Here is a 24,358-nt window from a genome sequence, read left to right on the forward strand (position 1 = left end):
TATTGTGCGAACTACACAGGAAATAGTCACACATACTGTTGTCCAGACTGAATTGTCAAACTTGTAGCTACCTACATAGATAATGATGTATTGATACCATATTTAAAAGTAAATGATTTGTTCATTCCCTTGTGACTACCAGAGCTAGTGATCTTGGTATATAAACCACATGCAGAACACGTGTCTTCATCTTTGTTTTGTACTTACATAATTTTGGTGTAGAATAGATGGCTTGTGCATGAATCACAGTAACTTACAGCTTCATGCATACTTTACTGTTTCATGTGTAACTATTTAATATTGGCTTGAACTATATATATGATGCTATTATAATTGTAAGTGTAACAGTCGTAAGATGCTATGTCATGAGTCATGGATCCAACATATAATCATCATCATCACTGCTGGTAGTGGTAATGCTACTGGATCCAACAACCCTGTAACAGATTGACAGATTATGTTATAATACAACCTGATAGAGGACTTGTACATGTGATGATGATGACACAGCTGGCAGGTGGCCAGCTTCCAGTAAATGATTTTATATTAAGGACTTGCAATCATGTGTATAGAATTTGCAACTATATAAGGAGACAAAGGAGGAGAGCTAAAACAGTAAAAAGGTTTTGAAGGAGATTTTACGGTTATTCTGCTGTCCATTGCTCCATACACTCCCTCATTCTCACTTATTAATTCTCTCATAGCATATATCTGCTTAGTTTGTGGACAGCAACAATAGTGTTCAGATTGTCAGTACACCCTTGTCAAGCCACACAAATCAAAAAATCTCACTCCCAACAGTATAGTATAGCATGGTATGTATGGACAGAGCTGGGGACAGTGTAAACTGACAATTTTCCAAATCAAAGTCTTATATTATTCATACCTCAAATCTTTGTTTCTTGTCCTATTAATTCTCTCTTCATCATAATTATCAAGCTCATCAAAATCATAATCTAATTTTCTTCTCCTTGACTTGCAGCAATTAATCAACTTCTTGATTCCAGTGATACAGAGAATTAGCAGAGGAAACACCACCAGGGCTGAAATGATTCCTGGAGTAGCAGAAGACAAGAAAGTGAATGAGTTAACATTGACAACTAAAGTTAGTGTCAGTAAAATCACACCATCCAGTCCATTAAGAAAACCGTCTTTGTATGGCTGAATCCAAATATGAATCATGGCAATAACAACACAGGCTGTTTGTAGACAGTACAACATGGTATAGTAGTTGCTATCACAGATAAACGCAATTAAGATAACCACTAGTCGGCAGATAAGGTAGTAGGAAGCAAAGTAGCGATACTTATCTTTGTAGCAACTTTGAAACTGGTCAAGTATTGGCATAATTTTGATGAAACTCACTCTAGGATTAATAAATGGTTGTAGCAGTAGTAACAGTGGCATACCTATCACAATGATCAGTCCACACAATGCAGCAACAGCACCATATAAGGCGTGACGGCCTGTGAAATATTTGTAGCTTGGAGACAAATACACGTAAACATCATCAACACCTGCAAATGTTAGTGGCTTTAGTAACTGCAGTGAAGTGGATGCTAGTGATGTATATGCAAGCAGTAACAGAAGACAGATGACATGTATTATACAGTGGCTGACATAGTAGGCAATCTTTGGACGGTGCCTTGCAACAATGATGATGACTATTAAGAACAAAGAAATTGCTATTGCGTGTGAATACTGAATAAACTGTTGATCAATTCTGCTCAATCCTTCTACAAAGCACAGCTTACCAAATAATTGTGGTGACAGTTTAGCAAAACTCGACAGTATGGCAACTAACTGAAACACACCATCAGTAATGTAGGGATTGTTATCCAACAATATATCCACAATACTGTAATAATACAGTATCCCATACACGTACCCTGATGATATTCGACGTCGAAAGTTCATCACACCAAACACAGCTCCTATTATAGCTATCCAATACAGGACAGTCAATACTAACACTAATGATGTCATTAAAGGAGAACACTGGTGACGGCTGATACAGTCAGGTGAATTATATGCTAGAGTATATCCTGAACTGCATTCACCACAGGCTACTCCTGTCCTGTGTAGTTTACATTGGTCATCTAATTCTTGTGGTAAAATACAATAACCCAGTCTGGTCTCCTGACGATGTTTCCCATACTCACAGTACTGGTTAGGGCAGAGACATACAGTAGTTACATTATTAATAGTACCAAACCAATAGCCTCGTTTCATCTCATTATAATTATCAGCACACTTTACAATATCCTGATGTTGGTAACATTTACAGCAATTGCAAGTTCTGGCATAAAAGTATCCTAGAAAACACGGTACTAGCTCAACTACTACCAAGGTAGAAATTCTTTTGTTAAAAGTCTCAAGTACAGATGTAAGTTTAAGAGTGACATTTCTACTTTTTGATGTGACTTGCTCACCAGTTAAAATGAGACTAAGAGCTGTGATATTGTCAACAAGTACACGATCATCAACCAGTTTAATACCAGAACAATTTTGATGACACCGGACATCAAACTGAGTTGGTACAGCACAATGATTAAAGTAATCCATGGCAGATCCATTGAATGAAATTCGATGACCTAGAATGTTGTGTTTAGCAAGGTAGGTGTTGTCACCAGTTTGGACACCATCGTGTTCTGCAAAGTATAATATTAGTGAGTGTGGTGATGACACTAGTGCCTTAGACAAAGGCATATCATAATTGAAACGGTATGGGAGATATAGTATAGAATTAGTGCTGTTATAATCAAGATTAATTATACAATGTCTGTGAACATTAAAATACATTGAATTGCCAGATATTCCTGCAGTGTTGTTGGTAAATGTGGAATTAAAATCAAAATGTGATGATTTAGAATAAAATAACACACCACAGTTGGAGCCAAGGTCTACATACATTGCACCTCCATATAGAGCAGCTGAATTGTCAAGAAATTTTATGTATACATTTCTATCTTCATTGTTGAAGTAAAATTGAGTTCCACTTTCAAGATAAAGTGCACCTCCATTGTTGGCAGAATTGTTACTGAATAGTACGTGATCACCAACTATAAATGTAGATGATATCAAGTGTACGGCTGTACCAATGTTGCTGCAGAATCTTGATCCATCATTCACACGTATATGTGTAAAGGTGGTACCAGCTAATATGTATACAACACTATTACCACCACTGTTACTAGTAAAGTTTGACTGGATAATGATATCTGTCCGGTACACTGGCCCAGTATTTCCATCTATAATAAACAAAGCTGCACCTTCCCCATAAGCAGTGTTGTGTTGAAAGAGAGAGTTTATAATATGAACATTATTAATTGTGTTAGCAGTTTTAAGAAATAAAGCACCTCCAGCTACTCCCATGTAATTGTTGGATAAAAATGTCACGTTAGTGATAATAAAGGTATTGTTCATTAAACCATTAAGAGCAATAGAAACAACTCCACCACCAGTAGGACTACCTGTCATCTGACTACCCATCACTAGAACCTCATTAACAATTACCATGTGTGATGACATTCTACTCTGTGTGGTAAAAATGTTTACGGTTCCATTATTATTGTTGATAAAGTTACAGTATTGTATGGAAATAATATAAGCACTGTCATCGTTAGTGGCTAAGTGGAAGGCTGCTGCACTACTGGAAGCAGTGGAGGCACTGTTGTTTGTGAAGTTAGAATGCTCAACTAAAATGATAGCCTTATAGCCTGGTTTTGCACTATGGATGGCACAAACTATGCCACCATTACCATTTTTGGTAAAGGATGAATTGGACAGTGTCAGAAATGTATCACTATGGCTTGCATCAAGTGTTGGAAACCAAACACCTTGTAGTGTATTATTAAAAAACACTAGTTCAGACAAAACGATTGGTCCAACAAAGCTAGTTAAAACATAGATATATGCTCCTCCAGAATTAGACAAAAATCTAGTTCGATTAATAGTTAAACTAGGATATGATTCTGGGAAGAGAAAAACAAAAAGCCCATATGAACTGTAGTTATTGTGACCAAAGTATCCATTACCCACAAAACTGCTATCCAAAATTGTGATACTTGAATTTGCATGATTAGCAGCGTAAATCAGTAATCCACTACACTGATCTGCAATGGGTTGCTTTTTTGCAACATTAGAGGAAAAGTTGGTGTTTCTAATGATGATGTTAGAACTGACTTGACTTATACCTAATGCACAGACTTGAGATCCATGATAAGTACATCCCTCTATTGTTATATTGTGAGCAACAGCAAAATAAAGTCCTGCCACTGTTTCCTCCTTGTTAGGATCACCGCACTGGTCCCATGTGATCCCCTCAATGGTGACATCACTACATAACTTACAGTACACACCTCCACTATTGTTACACATGATAGTAGCACCATTACTAGTCATTGTAATATTGTGTAGGTTTCCTGATCCCATTGGAGTGGTAGTGTTCAGTGTAACTGATTCTGATGTGATGTTTATGATTGTATTATTCTTTAAGTTTTGTAATGCAAAGGACAATGAGCTACAAGGACATGATCCATCCACACAGCATGCAGTGCTATACTTGCCATGGTTGTTGATGGTGACCACTTTACTTTCTGCATGTTGACTGGCTGTGATCATCAACAAAGTCAACACTATCATAAACCTAAAACAGATCATCACGAAATTGTTACGGGTAAACATTCTATAACACACATACTTAAATTAAAAATAAATGTGTGATCTTTAGTTTCTATATATAGTACCCATTTGTTTTAATTTGTAAATATATGAAGTCCGTTTCCTTGTGGACAAAAGATTGCCATTTTACCATTTATAATAAGTACAGTATACTGGGCTATGCCTAGCTTAACCTATAGCTGTATACAAAGGATAAATAAAAATGTACTGATATGTAATAGAGATCTTGAATTGACTTTCTTCTTCAATTATTATTTATTAACATTCAACATTATGATGTAATACTACTGATTTCTAAAATTTACATATCATAGCTGTGGTCCTGATCTAATCATCATCCTGTTGCTTACCATATCAAACTTACCATTCTTCTTGCCTACATTACAATTATATTATAACATACTTTGAAAGAGTAGAATTCAGTACTTCATTGGCTTTAATGTTTATTGTGATTGATTCATACAATATCTAGACAGTACTGTTCTTTCTAAGACGTTTGATACAGTCATTATAAAGAATATATAAATAGACACTAACCAGAGACAAAGGTGAGTGTCAATTTCAAGACTGTTATGATGTAACCGATTTCTGTCTAACTAAAAGACTTGCAGGCACTTCAACCTATAGTAGCTACATGACTTCTCCCGTAATAGAGCTTTAATAATAACCGTTCAATTGCTGACTCTGCATGTACTATACAAGTCCTTCATTTTATGTCAAAGGTAGAGTTAAACACCTGTATGGTGGTTGCTTCTGCACCAGTTATGTTTACGAAATATTATATTTTTATCTCATCAAACTATTAGGATCATGTAGACACTTGAAAATCCATGCCATCCATCATTCTGTCACCAGAGAAGCAAACTTTGAATTTCAATGGACCGGTACAGTTACAGTCACGTATGCATGCACATTAATTTTGAGATAGGTTCCTGCATGCCATTGACAGACAACTTTTAATCAAGACCTTCAGTATACTTGTGCTGTAAAGCCTTAATAAACAATATAAAGAGTAATGCCCATTTTGGTTCCACACGGGGTATATACAAGTCAACTCTCTAGAGTACAAATTAACAAAGAGAAAGCATCCTGACTACCACCTGGCAGACTACTCTTGTAAGCGTTCAAGCATATAAATCAGATGGCTGCAGGATCTAAACTACATATAACATTTTAAACAGGCTGTAGGCCCAGGTGTCCTACAGACCTTCAGCATTTATACTGTACTTTAATGAATAAAAATACAAATAATAATATAAAGATAATTCATGTACACAAGATCCCCAAATAATCAGGGTGTTGTCAGAGGGGAGAGAAGTAAGGCTAAACTTTGCAGACTATGTAGTTTTCCAGTCAACCACATCATTGGTAGAAGTAGACACATTAGATTGGGTAAGGGTGTTGTATCCTGGGTTTTTTCAAGGTGTTTTCCAAATTTCAGTGGTAGTAAGTTATATGTATAGATGTAGGGGTCTGGGAACGAAGCCCCCATCTGCTGACAGATTTTAAAATTTTAGTAAATTAACATTTTCATGAATGGATTTTATAAACTATTTAAAATATATTAAATTTTATGGTTTATACATATGGCTTGTCAGGTATTATATCCAAATTCTCAATGAATAATTTATTTAAGGTTTAGCTGCTAGCTAAATCATTCTTTAATTCAAGTTATATTCTTAGGTTTATGTTATTCTTTAATGTTACAGACTGTATTCCATTATGAATGTTCTATTAGAGTAGATTCGAACTGCTCTATTAGAATATATCTGACTGCTCTATTAGAGTAGCTATCTCGATCTTTTATTTTGATGTTTCAGCACATGGCTACCCTTGTTTATCTTTTGAGGAATCAATGTTAGTTTTATATATTACACTGTAACTATACTGTTTTAAATTCATTGTGTATATTTGTGCTGCCAAACTAAGTTAGGCTGGTGTTTTGGCTGCAAGCCCACGGTTGAAATTTTTCAAAGGGGGTTTCCGGAACTCCAGGAAATCTCCCTTAAATGCACGCCTGGGTGTAATAAGAGGTATAAAAGTAACCTCTACATCCCACAGGAATCAAGGACATCTTCCAAGGTGTTAATGTTTGTTGGATACTCCTTAACTTGCAAGATATATGCACAAATGATAGCCATACTGTAACTAATTATTATAGTAATATAGCTGCTAAGACCAACAGAACATTAAACTTCCTGAAACGCAACCTGAGTTGCTGTTCATCTAACATCAAAGCAGCAGCCTATCTTATAATAGTACACCCATCAATGGAATATCCTGCACTCATCTGGGACACATACCACCATAACAATATTCAGCAGTTAGAGAAATAACAGCGTAGGGAAGCTAGATGGGTCCTAAATGATTTCAGCCGATTCAGCTCAGTCACAGCTATGATACAGCATCTTTCTTGGCCAAGCCTTCAGCTACAACAAAAAATATCCAGATTACAAATAATTTTCAAAATTATACATCAAGATTATTCATTGTCAATTCCTTCTTATTTCATTTCGATGACAAGATCTACCAGACTATACCACCCTCACTGTTTCATTCTACCAAACTCATCCACCTATTCACACCAAAAGAGTTTTTTCCTCCAGATCAATTAAGGATTGGAACAACTTACCATCTACCATAATTGAGTGCAACAATATTGACTCTTTCAGCAGAACTGCAAACATTGTATGGAACTTGATAACTGTAATCTTTGTAACTACATAGCTAAATTTATTTTGTTCTTTTTTTCCTGAGCATATCAGCTGTGCTGTCTGCTCAATATAACAATGATAAAGATAAAGTGATTCTATATATTATGTGACCGAATTTGACAAAACAAGGCTTCCCAGTTTTACGAGGTTGAAGGACCATAACCCAATGTAGGAGTATGCCATCAGTTTCAAATTTTGACCTGTTATTTCACTATGCTATGGAAGAATTGTGTGAAAATTCTAGAGTAATAGCTTACTGAGTAGTCAAGTTACAGTTGGTTAAAGCCATGATCAGTGAATTGGAGCCTTGTTTTGTCAAAGTTGGTCACATATCAATACTTGCAGTATATGCATGGGCTGCACTGCCAGGAAAGTAGATAGTGTACTATATTTATATATATTATTCATATAGAGAACACTGAAAAAAAACCAGCAAGAAGGGATAGACAACAAGGATCATGGATACATAAATATAAACTTAAGTACTAGCAAATCAGTCAAAATACGTAGGGTTTTGTGGGTTTATTTTAATTAACATAACCATGATCCCTTTTGACTTATTCCTTCTAATTTTGTGGGTTTTTAGTGATCCCTATTAAAGTGTTCAATTGTTTACCTTTTCAAAATCCATTATTGATTAGTTAACTTTTTTACACCTAATGCCTTAGTGCATCAGAAATTTATCAGAGTAACAGATTCACCAGAGTAGCTTTCAGATTGCTAGATATTTCATAATAGCCTGTGATTAGCTGAGCCTATACAAAGTAAGGATCTTATTGGTATTGCGATGCATATTAAGTCTGTGAGTGCTATCCCACTAGGGACCTGTGGGAAGACTTAAACGAAAGCCTGAATGTGAATACAATGAATCAGAAACATGTCTAAAACAAGAAAATTGCAGAAAAGATCAGTGTTAACTTGATTCCCGTCTAGGCATGCGCCAAAGGAGCCACAACAGTTGGGATCTGAGATCTTCTCTACATTCAACCTGTACTTAAACATCGACTTCTCACCAGCAAATGGTACTGTACTACCTTGTAAAATAAAGGAAATATAGTGTATAATGACAATGTCAGATATGTATATAGCTGCAAATTTTGTATAAAAGGAAGTACATGTGTGGGTTGTCAGAAAAGTCTGGTCAACACGACCATGATGTTTACACAATTGGCTAGACAATATGGCACTCACAAATAGTTTAATTTTTAATGCTATAAACAATAAACAATCCACATTATAATATTCTTTTAATTTGTATGAAAGGAAATGATTTATCAGATTCATAATCTGATATCAGCACTGTTATTTCTCTCTATTTATATGTGACCCTGTAAGAGAGTGCTTGGATGGTTTCCCGTAGCAAATTACAGTTACAGGATAAATGACTCACTATGCATGCAGAGATACTATACATGATCTGCTAAGGCAGAGAAGTGCTGCTTCAACCTTAACTAACAAAGTACAAAAGAAGCTCACAAAATGAAACCTCGTAAATATTGTTATATGGCTTCTTTAGTAGTATAATATGGAACTGCTGCATAATAACAAAAAGAACTTAATACTATTATTGAGGTGGAGGAAACTAGATGGTTGGTGAACTGTGGAATATGGATTTATAAAAAGGTCATGGACATGCATTTTTATCTGTTATTGTAGGTCAGATTAAATTTAATACACTGTAATGAGAAAAGTGGTTAGTTCCTCATATAAAAGTCACGAAATACGTAGGATAAGTATTTATAAATACAAAGAGATTGTATTGTTGATGCCTCTTATATTCTAATAGTTCTGCTGGTTCTAGTAGTTCTAATGGTTCTGCCGGTTCCAGTGGTTCTGCTGGTTCTCGTGGTTCTAATGGTTCTACTGGTTCTGTAGTTCCCGTGGTTGTCATGGTTCTGCTGGTTCTGATGGTTCTGTTAGTTCCAGTGGTTCTGATGGTTCTGTTAGTTCCAGTGGTTCTGATGGTTCTAATGGTTCTGCTGGTTCCAGTGGTTCTCATGGTTCTGCCGGTTCTAATGGTTCTGTAGTTCCCGTGGTTTTCATGGTTCTGCTGGTTCTAGTGGTTCTGCCTATTCTAGTGGTTCTGCTGGTTCCAGTGGTTCTGCTGGTTCTAATGGTTATGCTGGTTCTAATGGTTCTGCTGGTTCTCACAGTTCTGCTGGTTCTAGTGGTTCTGCTGGTTTCAATGGTTCTACTGGTTCTTCTGGTTCCAGTGGTTCTGCTGGTTCTCATGGTTCTGTTGGTTCTCGTGGTTCTAATGGTTCTGCTGGTTCTAGTAGTTCTAATGGTTCTAGTGGTTCTGCTGGTTGTCGTGGTTCTAATGGTTCTGCTGGCTCTAATGGATCTGTAGTTCCCGTGGATCTCATTGTTCTGCTGATTCTAGTGGTTCTGCTGGTTCCAGTGGTTCTGCTGGTTCTAATGGTTCTGCTGGTTCTCACGGTTCTGCTGGTTCTAGTGGTTCTGCTGGTTTCAATGGTTCTGCTGGTTCTAGTAGTTCTAATGGTTCTTCTGGTTCTACTGGTTCCAGTGGTTCTGCTAGTTCTCGTGGTTCTGTTGGTTCTCGTGGTTCTAATGGTTCTGCTGGTTCTAGTAGTTCTAATGGTTCTGCTGGTTCCAGTGGTTCTGCTGGTTGTCGTGGTTCTAATGGTTCTGCTGGCTCTAATGGATCTGTAGTTGCCGTGGTTCTCATGGTTCTGCTGGTTCTAGTGGTTCTGCTGGTTCCAGTGGTTCTGCTGGTTCTCATGGTTCTAATGGTTCTGCTGGTTCTCACGGTTCTGCTGGTTCTAGTGGTTCTGCTGGTTTCAATGGTTCTGCTGGTTCTAGTGGTTCTAATGGTTCTTCTGGTTCCAGTGGTTCTGCTGGTTCTCGTGGTTCTGTTGGTTCTCGTGGTTCTAATGGTTCTGCTGGTTCTAGTAGTTCTAATGGTTCTGCTGGTTCCAGTGGTTCTGCTGGTCCTCGTGGTTCTAATGGTTCTGCTGGCTCTAATGGATCTGTAGTTCCCGTGGTTCTCATGGTTCTGCTGGTTCTAGTGGTTCTGTTGGTTCCAGTGGTTCTGCTGGTTCTAATGGTTCTAATGGTTCTGCTGGTTCTTGTGGTTCTGCTGGTTCTAGTGGTTCTGCTGGTTTCAATGGTTCACCTGGTTCTAGTGGTTCTAATGGTTCTTCTGGTTCTACTGGTTCCAGTGGTTCTGCTGGTTCTCGTGGTTCTAATGGTTCTGCTGGTTCTAGTAGTTCTAATGGTTCTGCTGGTTCCAGTGGTTCTGCTGGTTCTCGTGGTTCTAATGGTTCTCTAATTCCCATGGTTCTGCTGGTTCTAGTGGTTCTGCTGGTTCTAGTGGTTCTGCTGGTTCTAATAGTACTACTGGTTCTGCTGGTTCCAGTGGTTCTGCTGGTTCTTGTGGTTCTCATGGTTCTAGTGGTTCCAATGGTTCTGCTGGTTCCAATGGTTCTGCTAGTTCCAGTGGTTCTACTGGTTCACATGGTTCTGCTGGTTCCAATGATTCTGCTGGTTCTAGTGGTTCTGCTAGTTCCAATGGTTCTCCTGGTTCTGATGTTTCCAGTGGTTCTGCTGGTTCTCATGGTTCTGGGTAGTGTCTAATCACTGGACTGGACTACTGGACTGGAACACTGGAATGGACTACTGGACTGACATTTTTTGGTTTTTAATACTCTTGGGTGACCTGTGACAACATTTCAGCACTGAGTGGTTAATACGATCCTAAAAAGGTGCTGTCAAATTGATTCAATCAAATGTCTACTCTACAGTATAGCAGATACTGACATGTAGGTATTCCCAAAAATGTTTCTCTCACTCTTAGGCACAATTGATTATTATGATATAACTTTATATAACATTATGTATATTGTGTGAATTGGTGACTAGTCTGTGTAATGCGGTACATTTAATTTACCTACTTTTAAAACTTGTACATACTGTGTGCTATGACCATGCTATTTTCTATTCCTATTAACAGCTATGTAATGGCATTGTAATACAATTAATAAAATGCAGACATTTCATTCCAGTAATGAAATATAACCAGTTATGCGATGGGATCAAGTTTGTGTGTTCACACGCACACCATATGTTATAGAAAATTGCATCACAATAATCAAGTGTGCCTAACAGTGACAGAAACATTTTTAGGTATACCTATACATGTCAGTGTATCTGCTATACAGTAGAGTGGATACTGTCAAGCAGTGATTAGAATGCATTTAATTGAACCCATTTGGCTTATCACAGCAACATTTTAGGATTAAAGTAGCATAAATATACACCACTCAGTAATGAAATGTTGTCACATGCACAGTGACCCCACCTTAAATATGCATGAAACCAAAAATGTCAATCCAGTAGTCCATTCCATTATTCCAGTCCAATAGTCCAGTCCAGTGATTAGACACTACCTATGTACTTGTAGCTGACAATAGGCTGTTCGTTAAAAGAATAAAATATGGAGGTTGTAAAGGGCCATGCAGTTAGAACTGATGGGCTCAGAATGCAGCTAATAGTATCTCCAGTGCGTTAGCACCCATTTCTTCCTTGCACCCATTTCTTCCTTTTGAGAACTAACTGTTTTAGCATAGTTGTCAGACATGTCATTCTTGCTGCATTAATGTGACATCATTATTTAATTATATCCCATTTTTACAACTTGGTGATGCTAGGGTAACCAGATTCTGCCTTTTTGTGAAGGGGTGGGCACTACCAGACTGCTTGTACCCCAGGATTCCATCGGATCAACTGTCGCAGCCATGACCTTGACAATGTATCACTTGTGAGTTTTTTTATTTTTGATTACAGGTCGTGCTTATAAGTATATGTTTATTCTGTGGTGTATAATTGAGCAAGGCCACTAACCCCCCCTTCCCCCCCCCCATTTCACAATATGTTTACATGGTATCCTATCCTTGTATGCTACAATGTATGTACCTTTTCTATGGCAATTTGTTCAGAGTACCCTAGTTGAAAGGTGACATGAATGGATAGTATACGCATGCTAATGTATTCCTGGGTACTTTTAGCAAGTACAATGCCACGTATCACTATAATATTATTATACTCCCTTGTGTGGGAGAGTATATAGTAATTGTCTTATTATTTTTATTAACACTTTACAGTGACCAGCACTGAAGGTCTACAACAACATGTGCTGCAGCCTTAGGATTACTTAACCCAGTTTCAAGGACTTAGACTTAATGACTTATACAGTAGCTGGAAAGGTGTAATAGAAAAGGGGCCAAAGTAAGGAAAAAAATCCCTCCAACCCCAGGAATCGAACTGCAGGTCACCCAATGTCTAGTCGGGGCCACACTCAGTCTTCCTCCAGGAGGGATGGATTTTCTTCCTTAATCCTAAGGTATTTATTATTAACACTTGTGTGCAGTTAGGTGGTTATTCTCTCACTCCTCTTAATACTTTTGGTGAGATGCTTGTATCTAGCTGTTTCTTTCCCAAGTTGAATTGTCTGTTCCTCAGTACCCTCTACAGAAAATTAAGGAATATCTTTTTAGCAAAGGTTAGTCTAATTTATGGACAAAAATGTAGGCCCATGATTTTCCAACTTCTCTTCTGTGCATGCTATCGTTTCACTACACTCACGGTCCATTAGCTCTTGTCATAATGAACATAATGGACCCCCAAGTCTGTATTTGTAAGGTTTAGCTGCTATTCAGCTGTGAAGGTGCAAACTAATAGCTATCTCCATGCGTACGTGATGATCACCCAATAATATTTCTTTTTGCAATAGCATTCACGAAAAACTCATGGAGATGCAATGTGGTCTTGGCTGCCCTTCCATAATAAATACATTGAAACTACGTATTTAAAATTTAAAACATAGGATGGATTTCTTCTGAATTAGTTTCTGCAAGCAGATGAGAGTATAGTGTAATTAGTAAAGCTCCACATTCTTGTCTACCATTTTAGGGGATAGAATGGTTGACTGCTATTATTGGGGGATATCGTTTGCTAAGAAACAGAGAGTTGGCCAATTTTCTTTGTAGTGAGTTAGGTGCAGAAATACTACAAACTTATGAAAGGTGAAAAATACAGTGTAGTGCTGATCTGGTATGATAGAACAATTGGGTTTGTTTGCATGATTGGAAAATGTGTAGGGAAACATTCTTTAATATTGTCGTCACAGCCACTCTATTACTAGCTATTGCATTGCACTAAGTTAGCCCCAGTTCTCATGGTTCTACTGGTTCTGCTGGTTCCAGTGGTTCTCATGGTTCTGCTGGTTCTAATGGTTCTAGTGGTTCTAATAGTTCTGCTGGTTCCAGTAGTTCTTGTGGTTTTAATGGTTCTGCTGGTTGTGATGGTTCTACAGGTTCTAGTGGTTCTGCTGGTTTTAATGGTTTTTCTTGTTCCAGTGGTTATAAAGATTAAAAGTATCAACATTATCAAGGTGGATGGGTAAATGATTCCATAATCGGTTTGCTCTTGGGAAAAAGGAGTGCGTACATATAGGAGTCAATTCTCAAGGGTAATTGTAGGAATTTCCTGCTACTATTACGGGTGAGACTGGAAGCATTATGAAGGATGTGATTACAAGGGTAGGATAGGGTTGGGCAGTATTTCAATATTCAGTGTTGCCTATACGCACACAATGTTATGTTCAATATTGAATGCTGCAGCTATTATGAAAATACCACAATATCGTTTGTGCAGCAGTATTATTGCACAATTGCTAAGTGATGAACTGTAATGACTATACTAAGAAGCCTTAATCGTTATTATTAGTGCTTTACAGTGACCACAGGATTGATACAGACACTACAGAACAGACACTACAGAACCTAGAACCTGAACACTAATGGCCTGACAGTAACTTGTGCATGTCAGTTTCATTTGCCCATAATAATGCACTGAATAACTCATACCGGACATGGCAATGATTACAGTAATCGCATGGTCACCTTATTGCAATACTCGCAAGTAGAACTACCAGTACCACCCAACCCTACACAAGGGATATCTATGTATTGATTGATAATTTTATGAAACACTACTGAAGTTGGATTGTCTCTTTGCGTCTCTAACGATTGCCAATCAAGATAGCTGATGCACTAGAATAACAGGAATAATCACTAAACCCAAATCTGGCTGCTTTCCTTTGAATCATTTCTATTCAGTGAATATGTGTGGTGACCAGATAACTACAGCATATTCAGTAATAAGGCGGATGTAAGTCTGGTAGCATTTAGTTTTGACATCCTGTGAACACCGTCCAAAATTCCTTTGGAAAAATGCTAGGACATAATTCGCTCGACCGACAATTCCTGAAATAGCTATGTGCGGACCAAGAAAGGTTATGTGAAATTGTTAGACCAAGGTAAGCACTCTCTGTATCACGTAATCATTTAGCTTGTTGTGGTAAACAAGAGGAGAAGGTCAGAGTTCTAGTGGTTCTAATGGTTCCAGTGGTTCTAATGGTTGACTATATGGGTACAGTTGACCTGGGGATGATCAAGAACAGGGATTTGGTGACTTGCACGGGACCCTAGTGCTTTACAGATCACTGATTACGTATAAGTGCCTACTCTGGAAAAAGAGTTAGCACCAGCCACTCATTAAAACTAATCTATTATATATGTCATCTGCTAATTAGCGCCGCCATAGAAAAACTTTATATCACATAGCTATTACCAAGTTTTATACGTAGAACGTATATCACAAACACTAGACAATTCAGCTATTGGAAACATGTTTTACACTGCAAATAAAAGCTGCTCATGCCTAACAGGTTATAACATTGTACTACTGCTGAATGCTTAAGATTAGTAGGCATGGTCGCTGAAACTTGTAGGCTGCCACAACATTTTGAGTTTGTAAAGCTCACTGTTCACTTATCACAAGACTTGTGGCCACAATTAAACCATTAACACATAACATGTCTGAGTGCAGCACTCCTGTACATGTTCACTAGTCAATAGTCTAGTGATTGTATACACCACTGTACCCTTATTACGACGCTATAACATCATTATGTACAAGTGCAGATTGTCTAAGATACTGCTTTACATGGTATAATGTGACCCAATTTTTGAAAATTATTCTTCTGTACTCACACACCAGTGACGTTCACTTTTCACCATGAATGGATAGCCATGCACACCAATACACTTGCACATTTACATACCACTGACTTGTTCAGGGTGTTTGTCACAAGTGGATTTCTAGGGACATGTGCCAGCCATGGAATGATATTAAAATAACAATCAGGTCTTAAAAATTAAGCCCATACTAATACGTAGTACATAATCAACAGTAGAATGGACAAGAAGTAGTTTCCATTTTGTTCCCTACCTTTTGTGGAGCCGTAGAATGAAAAGTTTATGTTGCACGTATCTCAAGTTAAACATAATAGGATAAATCTCCAACAAGTGATCGACACATTTCTTTGTCCTACTTAATGTTTGTATGTGCTGTCAGTTTATAGAAGTTCACTAAAGGTCACATGCAAGGTGTTTATAAAACTAGATAGCTACCTCAGCACTACAGCCATTGAGCAAAGACTTGTACATAGGTGTTAAAGGCCCAAGCACTTGAAATGATACATTCTTATATGGTTTATCTGCACAGTAGTGCTGGGCAATATAACGAATATATTTTGTATCGTGATATATTTATTTATGTTGTGATATAATAGTTAGAAAATATTATCGTGATAGAGCTCAAGTGACTTACCCAGTACTATGTAAACTTGTAAAATGCTAGTTTTGCCACTGCACCCTCATTGAGAGTGTGTTAGTTATACCATTAGATATTCTGGTAACATTTACATCCAATCTAATATCCTTTCTACCATTTTGAAAGGTGCTAGGTAAATACACAGATATGTTTACAATGCAATGCAGAACAGTATTTCAAAGGGCCAATGCCGGCAATTACACTTGTATTAGATATACTGTAAGATGACAAAGGCATTGCAAATTCAACCTTAAGACTAAGTATTGTAACTTGAAAGCAATCAACTGTTATGGGTATACTGCATATCATGATATTCATATCATGAATAAATTTTTCCATGACATATGACATAAGAATCTATATCGCCCACAGACAGTGTTTGTATTAGAAGAAGTGGTGAAATGGATCACAGTGTGTTTTTCTCTGTGTTTCTGTTATTGTGGGGGGGGGGGTGATTTTTCAATTTGCAATTGTCTCTGGAAATTTTCCTGAAATAACCTGCCTGTATATCAATGGTTTGATTTCCAGCTGCATTGCTAAGCAAGGTAATGAAATATCTTTGTTACATAACTTATTGTTCATCAGTTAAACCTTACTACAGGTATAGGTTTTCATGAAATTGTTTATCCACCTTTTCACGCTGATAAAGTAGATTTACCTGCAGTAATTCTGTGGAATCCTTTCCTTATACATTCAAAGGTCTTGGGTCCAAATGTGCTTAAGTGTAATCAGTGTGGAAATTTAATGAGTACCACCTATTAGATGGATGATTCCAATGCAGCCAAACAGCCACATGTAATTCATTAGTGACATACTGTAGTGTACCTTGTAAGTGCTGTGTATACCTGTAATCAAAGACATAATGTTTTAGCCCATGATGAAAGTATTCTTGAGCTGTTACCCAGGATGATGATACCATTCATATTATCCCATCAAACTGGTTTTACAAAGGAGTTTCTGATATGTGTACAACGCTTTGCCGAAGAGGGATTAATTTCTATAACATGGAGTTGATGATTATAGAAAAATGCTGGGGACAATTTTGTAAAAAACAGGATTTGCTTTCTGTTGTAAGTGATGATGGTGACTTTTGGAAGTCTCCTATGTCGAATACACCAAGTAACAACATGTTGGCTAAATGTTTTTTTGTTGGTTTCTTGTGGCATGAAAACACATATTTACAAGAAATGGCGAACATGCCTATAGGTAATAGTATTAGCTTTGATCATACTTTCAAAATTGCATCCAACATTGGTTACACCAGAGAAGACAAAAAATGGATTAGTGAGTATGATTCAGCATTTTTAGTTTTAAATGATCAGGGGCAGCTTTTAACATGGCAAGGAACATATTTTGCTGAGGTGACTGTACTGTTACAAGCTTTGGCTGAAAGACCAAAAGATCAATTAAAAACTGTCTATGTAGATGATTGTTGCAAACTACTAGAACCAGCAGAACCATGAGAACCTGGAACCATTAGAACCACTAGAACCAGGAGAACCATTGAAACCAGCAGAACCACTAGAACCAGCAGAACCATGAGAACCAGCAGAACCAGCAGAACCACTGGAACCAGCAGAACCACTAGAACCAGTAGAAGCATGAGAACCACGGGAACTACAGAACCAGTAGAACCATTAGAACCACGAGAACCAGCAGAACCACTGGAATCAGCAGAACCATTAGAACTACTAGAACCAGCAGAACCACTGGAACCAGCAGAACCATGAGAACCACAGGAACTACAGAACCATTAGAACCAGCAGAACCATGAGAACCAGCAGAACCAGCGGAACCACTAGAACCAGCAGAACCATGAGAACCAGCAGAACCATTAGAACCAGCAGAACCACTGGAACCAGCAGAACCACTAGAACCAGTAGAACCAGTAGAACTAGTAGAACCATGAGAACCACGGGAACTACAGAACCAGTAGAACCATTAGAACCATGAGAACCAGCAGAACCACTGGAATCAGCAGAACCATTAGAACTACTAGAACCAGCAGAACCACTGGAACCAGCAGAACCATGAGAACCACAGAACCATTAGAACCAACAGAACCATGAGAACCAGCAGAACCACTGGAACGAGCGGAACCACTAGAACCAGCAGAACCATGAGAACCAGCAGAACCATTAGAACCAGCAGAACCACTAGAACCAGTAGAAGCATGAGAACCACGGGAACTACAGAACCAGTAGAACCATTAGAACCACTGGAACCAGCAGAACCATGAGAACCACGGGAACTACAGAACCAGCAGAACCACTGGAACCAGTATAACCATTAGAACCACTAGAACCAGGAGAACCATTGAAACCAGCAGAACCACTAGAGCCAGCAGAACCATGAGAACCATTAGAACCAGCAGAACCACTGGAACCAGCAGAACCACTAGAACCAGTAGAACTAGTAGAACCATGAGAACCAAGGGAACTACAGAACCAGTAGAACCATTAGAACCAGCAGAACCACTGGAACCAGCAGAACCATGAGAACCACGGGAACTACAGAACCAGTAGAACCATTAGAACCACGAGAACCAGCAGAACCACTGGAACCAGCAGAACCATTAGAACTACTAGAACCAGCAGAACCACTGGAACCAGCAGAACCATGAGAACCACAGAACCATGAGAACCAGCAGAACCACTGGAACCAGCGGAACCACTAGAACCAGCAGAACCATGAGAACCAGCAGAACCATTAGAACCAGCAGAACCACTAGAACCAGTAGAAGCATGAGAACCACGGGAACTACAGAACCAGTAGAACCATTAGAACCACTGGAACCAGCAGAACCATGAGAACCACGGGAACTACAGAACCAGCAGAACCACTGGAACCACTAGAACCATTGAAACCAGCAGAACCACAAGAACCAGCAGAACCACTAGAACCAGCAGAACCATGAGAACCAGCAGAACCAGCAGAACCACTGGAACCAGCAGAACCACTAGAACCAGTAGAACTAGTAGAACCATGAGAACCAAGGGAACTACAGAACCAGTAGAACCATTAGAACCAGCAGAACCACTGGAACCAGCAGAACCATGAGAACCATGGGAACTACAGAACCAGTAGAATCACGAGAACCAGCAGAACCACTGGAACCAGCAGAACCATTAGAACTAGCAGAACCATTAGAACCACTGGAACCAGCAGAACCACGGGAACTACAGAACCAGCAGAACCATTGGAACCACTAGAACCATGAGAACCACAAGAACCAGCAGAACTACTGGAACCAGCAGAACCAGCAGTACCATTAGAACCAGCAGAACTACTAGAACCAGCAGAACCACTAGAACCAGCAGAACCACTAGAACCAGCAGAACCACTAGAACCAGCAGAACCATGAGAACCACGGGAACTACAGAACCAGTAGAACCATGAGAACCAGCAGAACCACTGGAACCAGCAGAACCATTAGAACTACTAGAACCAGCAGAACCATTAGAACATAAGAGGCATCAACAATACGATTTCTTTGTATTTATAAATACTTATCCTACGTATTTCGTGACTTTTATATGAGGAACTAACCAGAAAAGTTTTATTATAATAACATTGGATCATTAACAATGACTCTTATATTTTACCTATTCCTTTCAACTATAATTAGCTAGTATTGGCCACTTCTGTGGCTACTCTGACTGATGAAAATGACAGTCAAATTACTAGCCAATCAAAATAAAAAGAATTATAATTAGGAATGTAGCAAGTCTATAAATGTAGAACATGAATCAATGATAAAGGTCCAATATATGTTACAGTTTACAGTTAGTTGTACAGATATCAGCCCTTTCTGTTGTAACTGCTCACTTTTGCTTTCATATGGACACATCCTTTAGCATTTTTAAAAATGGATTTACATTCCTCATATCATTGTATAGAATAATTATAGTCATGTGAGATTAAAATTAACTATGACTTCAATTTGGATATCGATCACGCAAGCTTCAAGATTATGATATCAGTAGTTGGATGGTAGGGCATTGTTCACTACCAGATCTGGCTATGCCTCTATTATGATAATTTAAAATTATGATAATAGCTAAGTCCTACAGTTTATACAAGGGATGATGCAAGTATTGAAGATCATGGGAATTTACACAAAGCAGGGGAATTGTTTAGGCCACATAAGTACACATTTTGTTATGATCTAAGAAATAGATATTTCACCCAATGGCTTCAGGACATGTATAGGGTTTAGAAAACAAGTGCATTACTCACATATATATGCATACATATAGCTACTAGTAGATAACACTATTTTAGCCATACACATTAACTATACTTAAGTACTATTATATGTGCAAAACAAAGGAAACTGTGAAGCTGAAATCTGCGTACACATACATAATACTAGTACACTATAAGCTCATTGTACCAGAGCCTAATAGTGAGCATGTGGCACCTTACATAACAACATACGTACATGATTATACACAATCACATGCAACCATTTAAAGTCTGTAGTTATACAAGAATACATTTAGAGTCTGTAGTTATACAAGAATACATTCAGTTTAGTAACTACATCTGTACATTTTGAGCATCAAAAACATCATTATTATCAATTAACTAATTCAAGATCAATTGGAGAATGGGACATTGATTTACTGTATATATGTATAATTTGAAGAAGAGATTAAACACTGTCGTTGAGATGATACACAGCTACGAATACCTTGGACACATGTGACTATTTGAGCAAAAGCGCAGTACAGATGGCAAGCTATAGGAAATCAAAAAGGATGTAAACAAACCCAGAGAACATGCACATGTATACGTACATAAGCAAAACCAAACTTCCATACATAGGCAATCACATAAAATTGATCACTTTTTAGCTGTGCTTAAAATACCATTTTAATGGGCATGGCTACCCTGTGCATTTTTGTTGTTGTCCAATAGCTAATAATAAAGGCGTCATCTGAGCTACGTAGTTTTCGATAATCTTGCTGCGACATACCTACTTAGTGGCGGTATGAACTCATGGGTGCACCTACGCAATAAAAACTCAATATACACTCGAGAGAATACAGGGGTATGCTGGTAAATATATTTTGAATGATTAGCTACACATTAAATTACAAAACATGTTTACTTAAATTATAGCTCTTTCCATTGATGTATAATACATTTTTCTTATTAATAATTATTAGCAGCCAAGTAACTACCGGCTCACTTTAACATTTTGTACTATGAAACTTTTATAATAACAGGATTAGTTCTTGCTTTACAATTCTTCTCCGAACAATAAATCCCTGACGGCTTCTCTTTCAAACAACTCCACGTCTCTAGGCTGTAAAATTCCCTTTCCCTTATATCTGCAGTGCCCAGTACAATCAGAGTCGGTGGTTTCAACACCTCCGGCACTGTCAAATAATTAATGTGTGTTTATCATTTTCTTTGCCCTTGCCTTAGCTACCATAGCTAGTTGCTATAACAACCCCTAATTTTTATTAAGCTAAACTATTTTAACATAACCATGGCTGCTATATATAGACTATAGTACAGGTTGCTAGCGCGGCATGAGTTCAACATACACTGTAGTAATCTACTATTTAACTTTCTGTATTTGTACTCTTATTGTAATGTATATACTATAGTAGTTACTGTCAGTGCATGCAGGTCACTATATAAATGTATTCAGTGTAGCTATGCATGCATGGCTATATAGGCATGCATCACTGATCGGATTAGCTAACACGACCGTACGTAGCTATACGTATAAGCTGCTGTGCATACGTAGCTAATAAACTGACCAATAACCACAGTACCTCATCATCTCTTGACAATCAATCTGTGTCAATGATAATCTCCCAGTACGACTCAAGGCCTGACTCACAAGTTATCTAGGAAATTCCGTCAAAAAGCCGCTGATATATAAAAGAATATAAGTTTACGGAGTAGTATACTAGTCTGGCATAGCAAGACCCCTTTCAGAGATTGGCAATGACAACTTTAGCCTTTATACGTTAATGTAGCTAACTGCATATCTAAGCACCTGTATCATGCACCTTGCAATTGGCTTGTATGCATAATGTCCATATATGTATAGGTAAAATTAGTCGATAGCTATATTAACACAACCCACTCGTAGGGAATGATGTAAATAATGAGACGAGGTGATACATCATTCGTGATCATAAGGGATGTTTATCCACTCAAAAGAAGCCTATATAACTACGTAGTTATTTGCCAGTATGACTGGAATTTTGTTAGGAAGCCACAAAGTAGCTATGCAATTTACAATTGTTTGTCAAAAGTTTTAGTGCCCTATATATAGGTGTTTTAGGACATCTGTGTTATGTACTGTACAGGTATCTCAGAACTATAAAATTACCTGCATACTTTTCAAGCATCAAAGCATTCTCCAAGTGCCATTGTAGTAGCTATACATGATACAACTTGAGAGTGTATATATATACTGATAGCCTCCCAAAAATATTATAGTGGCCACCATTTGGCGCCAACTAGTAAAATAGAAATATTTTACATGACAAAAAGCATCTTATAGAGTTTTGATACAAATATGATTATAATTAAGACTATGATTAAAGTACTGGCCATTCAAGGCACAGCATGTATACCAGTATATGTAATACGTAACTCATCATACAAAAACTAACACATAATTATACAAAGCCCCCGACAAAAGCAGATCTAGTTTATCTAATGTTAAAATCTAACTTTAAATCTATGTATATATTTAGCTATAGTACAGAATATCTTGACACTGGAAGGAGTGCTTTACTGCTTTAAAACTGGTAGATATAGTTGGTCTGAGTTAGCAGTTTTCAGATACACACCTATTTTATGGTGGATATGGTGGATGTGTCACCAATTCAAGAGCATACCACTTCAAATTTGAATTACAATTGAACCACAACTCCTGCAACTCTACCTTGGGTACTATTGCATCAATGCGACATTCCTACTTCAGTTGGTTTCCTTTGGTTGTTAGTTTCCGATCTTTCCAAACACTCACTTGAATTATCCACTTGTCTATGAGCAGTATCAATGAAATGATGACCAAACATTAAAAAGAAATATAACTAATAACTTTGCCTCACCTATTTAACTATAAATACAATAAAATAAATGTATAATGCAACCGTTGTAACTTCGTTACATCACACATCCTAAGAAAATATTACGGTGGAGATATATACATTATCTCACAAGATCTGAGTACTAGCTGCCACTTATACAGTATTGTATTATGGTCATTTGGGGGCCAGGAAAATGTCAGTCTGCTGGCAATTGGCCATGGGGAATGCTATATTCTCTTCATGACCTTATAATCATAAGTGCCTGTAAATTGTGTATCAATAATGGCACCTGATAACAGTTTAGCCTCATATGGCCAGACTTTTTTTACCTTTCTTCTAATTCAAAAAAGTGATCCAGCTGGCCATATGAGACTGTTACCACAGCTACACTACTGTATTCATTATAGGTATGGGTTCTATAGTCAGGGTTCAAAATGTACTATAATATTATATCGGTACACATGCACCAAGTATCATACACGCATGCACGTCACATTGCTGTGGTGATCTGGTTTGGTTTCAATTATGTGTGCTTATTATTACACTTTGACACATCTAGTATTCAATTGCAATTTGCAACTTCAAAACCAATGGCCCTGCATCCGTGCACTGATTAACCAAAATCCACATACATCACATGATCATGATACATACACCACACCAAAGATTAGCAGTATATCCTTATTTGTAACCATGCAGTTACTTGTACCACATGTGTATGTACATTATGCCTTTTTTGGTTTATGTGTTTGTATGTGTGTGAGAAACACATGTGCAGGCTATAGCCTTCTGTACTGCGTACCACAAGTCTTTCTGGAAAAAAAATGTTAATCTAATTCATTTGAGCTATGCTTGGCTGTAAAGTTGTTGAAAGGGTTTATAGGGTTGCTCTGAAGACATTGATGGGCTTGGCTATGGCTAACCAATACTGCCAAGCAGTTGTAAAAGAAAGATTTTAGGGTGGTATTGTTGGGCGAGAAAGTTCAAATCATCTGGTATAGCTACAGTACTACCGTACCATAATAGATGTTGGAAATAAAAGGTCCGTGTTTTGTCTGTAGCCATCTATGTGGATGGCGTATGTCCTGTGTCCTACTAACTTTCTATATCTTAAATGAATATGCTGTACTTGAAACTTAATGCCTCATGAAATTAGCATGTAGCTTTAAAATTAATAACAAGTGATGAGAGCTCTCC

The 24,358-nt window shown here is 37.8% G+C and overlaps 1 protein-coding gene across 2 annotated transcripts; it reads right to left on the bottom strand.

Moving 5' to 3' along the window:
* Nucleotides 1-191: 191 nt before the first annotated feature.
* LOC136266773 (uncharacterized) lies at nucleotides 192-21,970 on the bottom strand. 2 transcript variants are annotated; one of them, XM_066061792.1, is made up of 3 exons: nucleotides 21,887-21,970; nucleotides 887-4,648; nucleotides 192-437 (listed from the first exon to the last, which is right to left on the bottom strand). In XM_066061792.1, exons 1-3 carry the CDS (start codon nucleotides 21,892-21,894, stop codon nucleotides 371-373), a joined length of 3,837 nt encoding a protein of 1,278 aa, XP_065917864.1. In that variant the 5' UTR covers nucleotides 21,895-21,970; the 3' UTR covers nucleotides 192-370. The 2 variants fall into 2 exon arrangements, with proteins under 2 accessions (XP_065917864.1, XP_065917863.1); XM_066061791.1 differs by lacking the exon at nucleotides 21,887-21,970 and having other exon boundaries at nucleotides 887-4,982.
* Between the last annotated feature and the right edge of the window lie 2,388 nt (nucleotides 21,971-24,358).

Source organism: Dysidea avara, chromosome 9 (assembly GCF_963678975.1).
Source record: "Dysidea avara chromosome 9, odDysAvar1.4, whole genome shotgun sequence".
Taxonomy (NCBI): domain Eukaryota; kingdom Metazoa; phylum Porifera; class Demospongiae; order Dictyoceratida; family Dysideidae; genus Dysidea; species Dysidea avara.

Bases quoted from the DNA above. Each gene is read 5' to 3' on its own strand.
- LOC136266773 (XM_066061791.1), bottom strand. From the start codon at position 4,686: ATGTTTACCCGTAACAATTTCGTGATGATCTGTTTTAGGTTTATGATA. The intron at 438-886 runs GTATGAATAATA...AATCTGTTACAG, and splicing joins ACAAGAAACAAAGATTTGAG to GGTTGTTGGATCCAGTAGCA.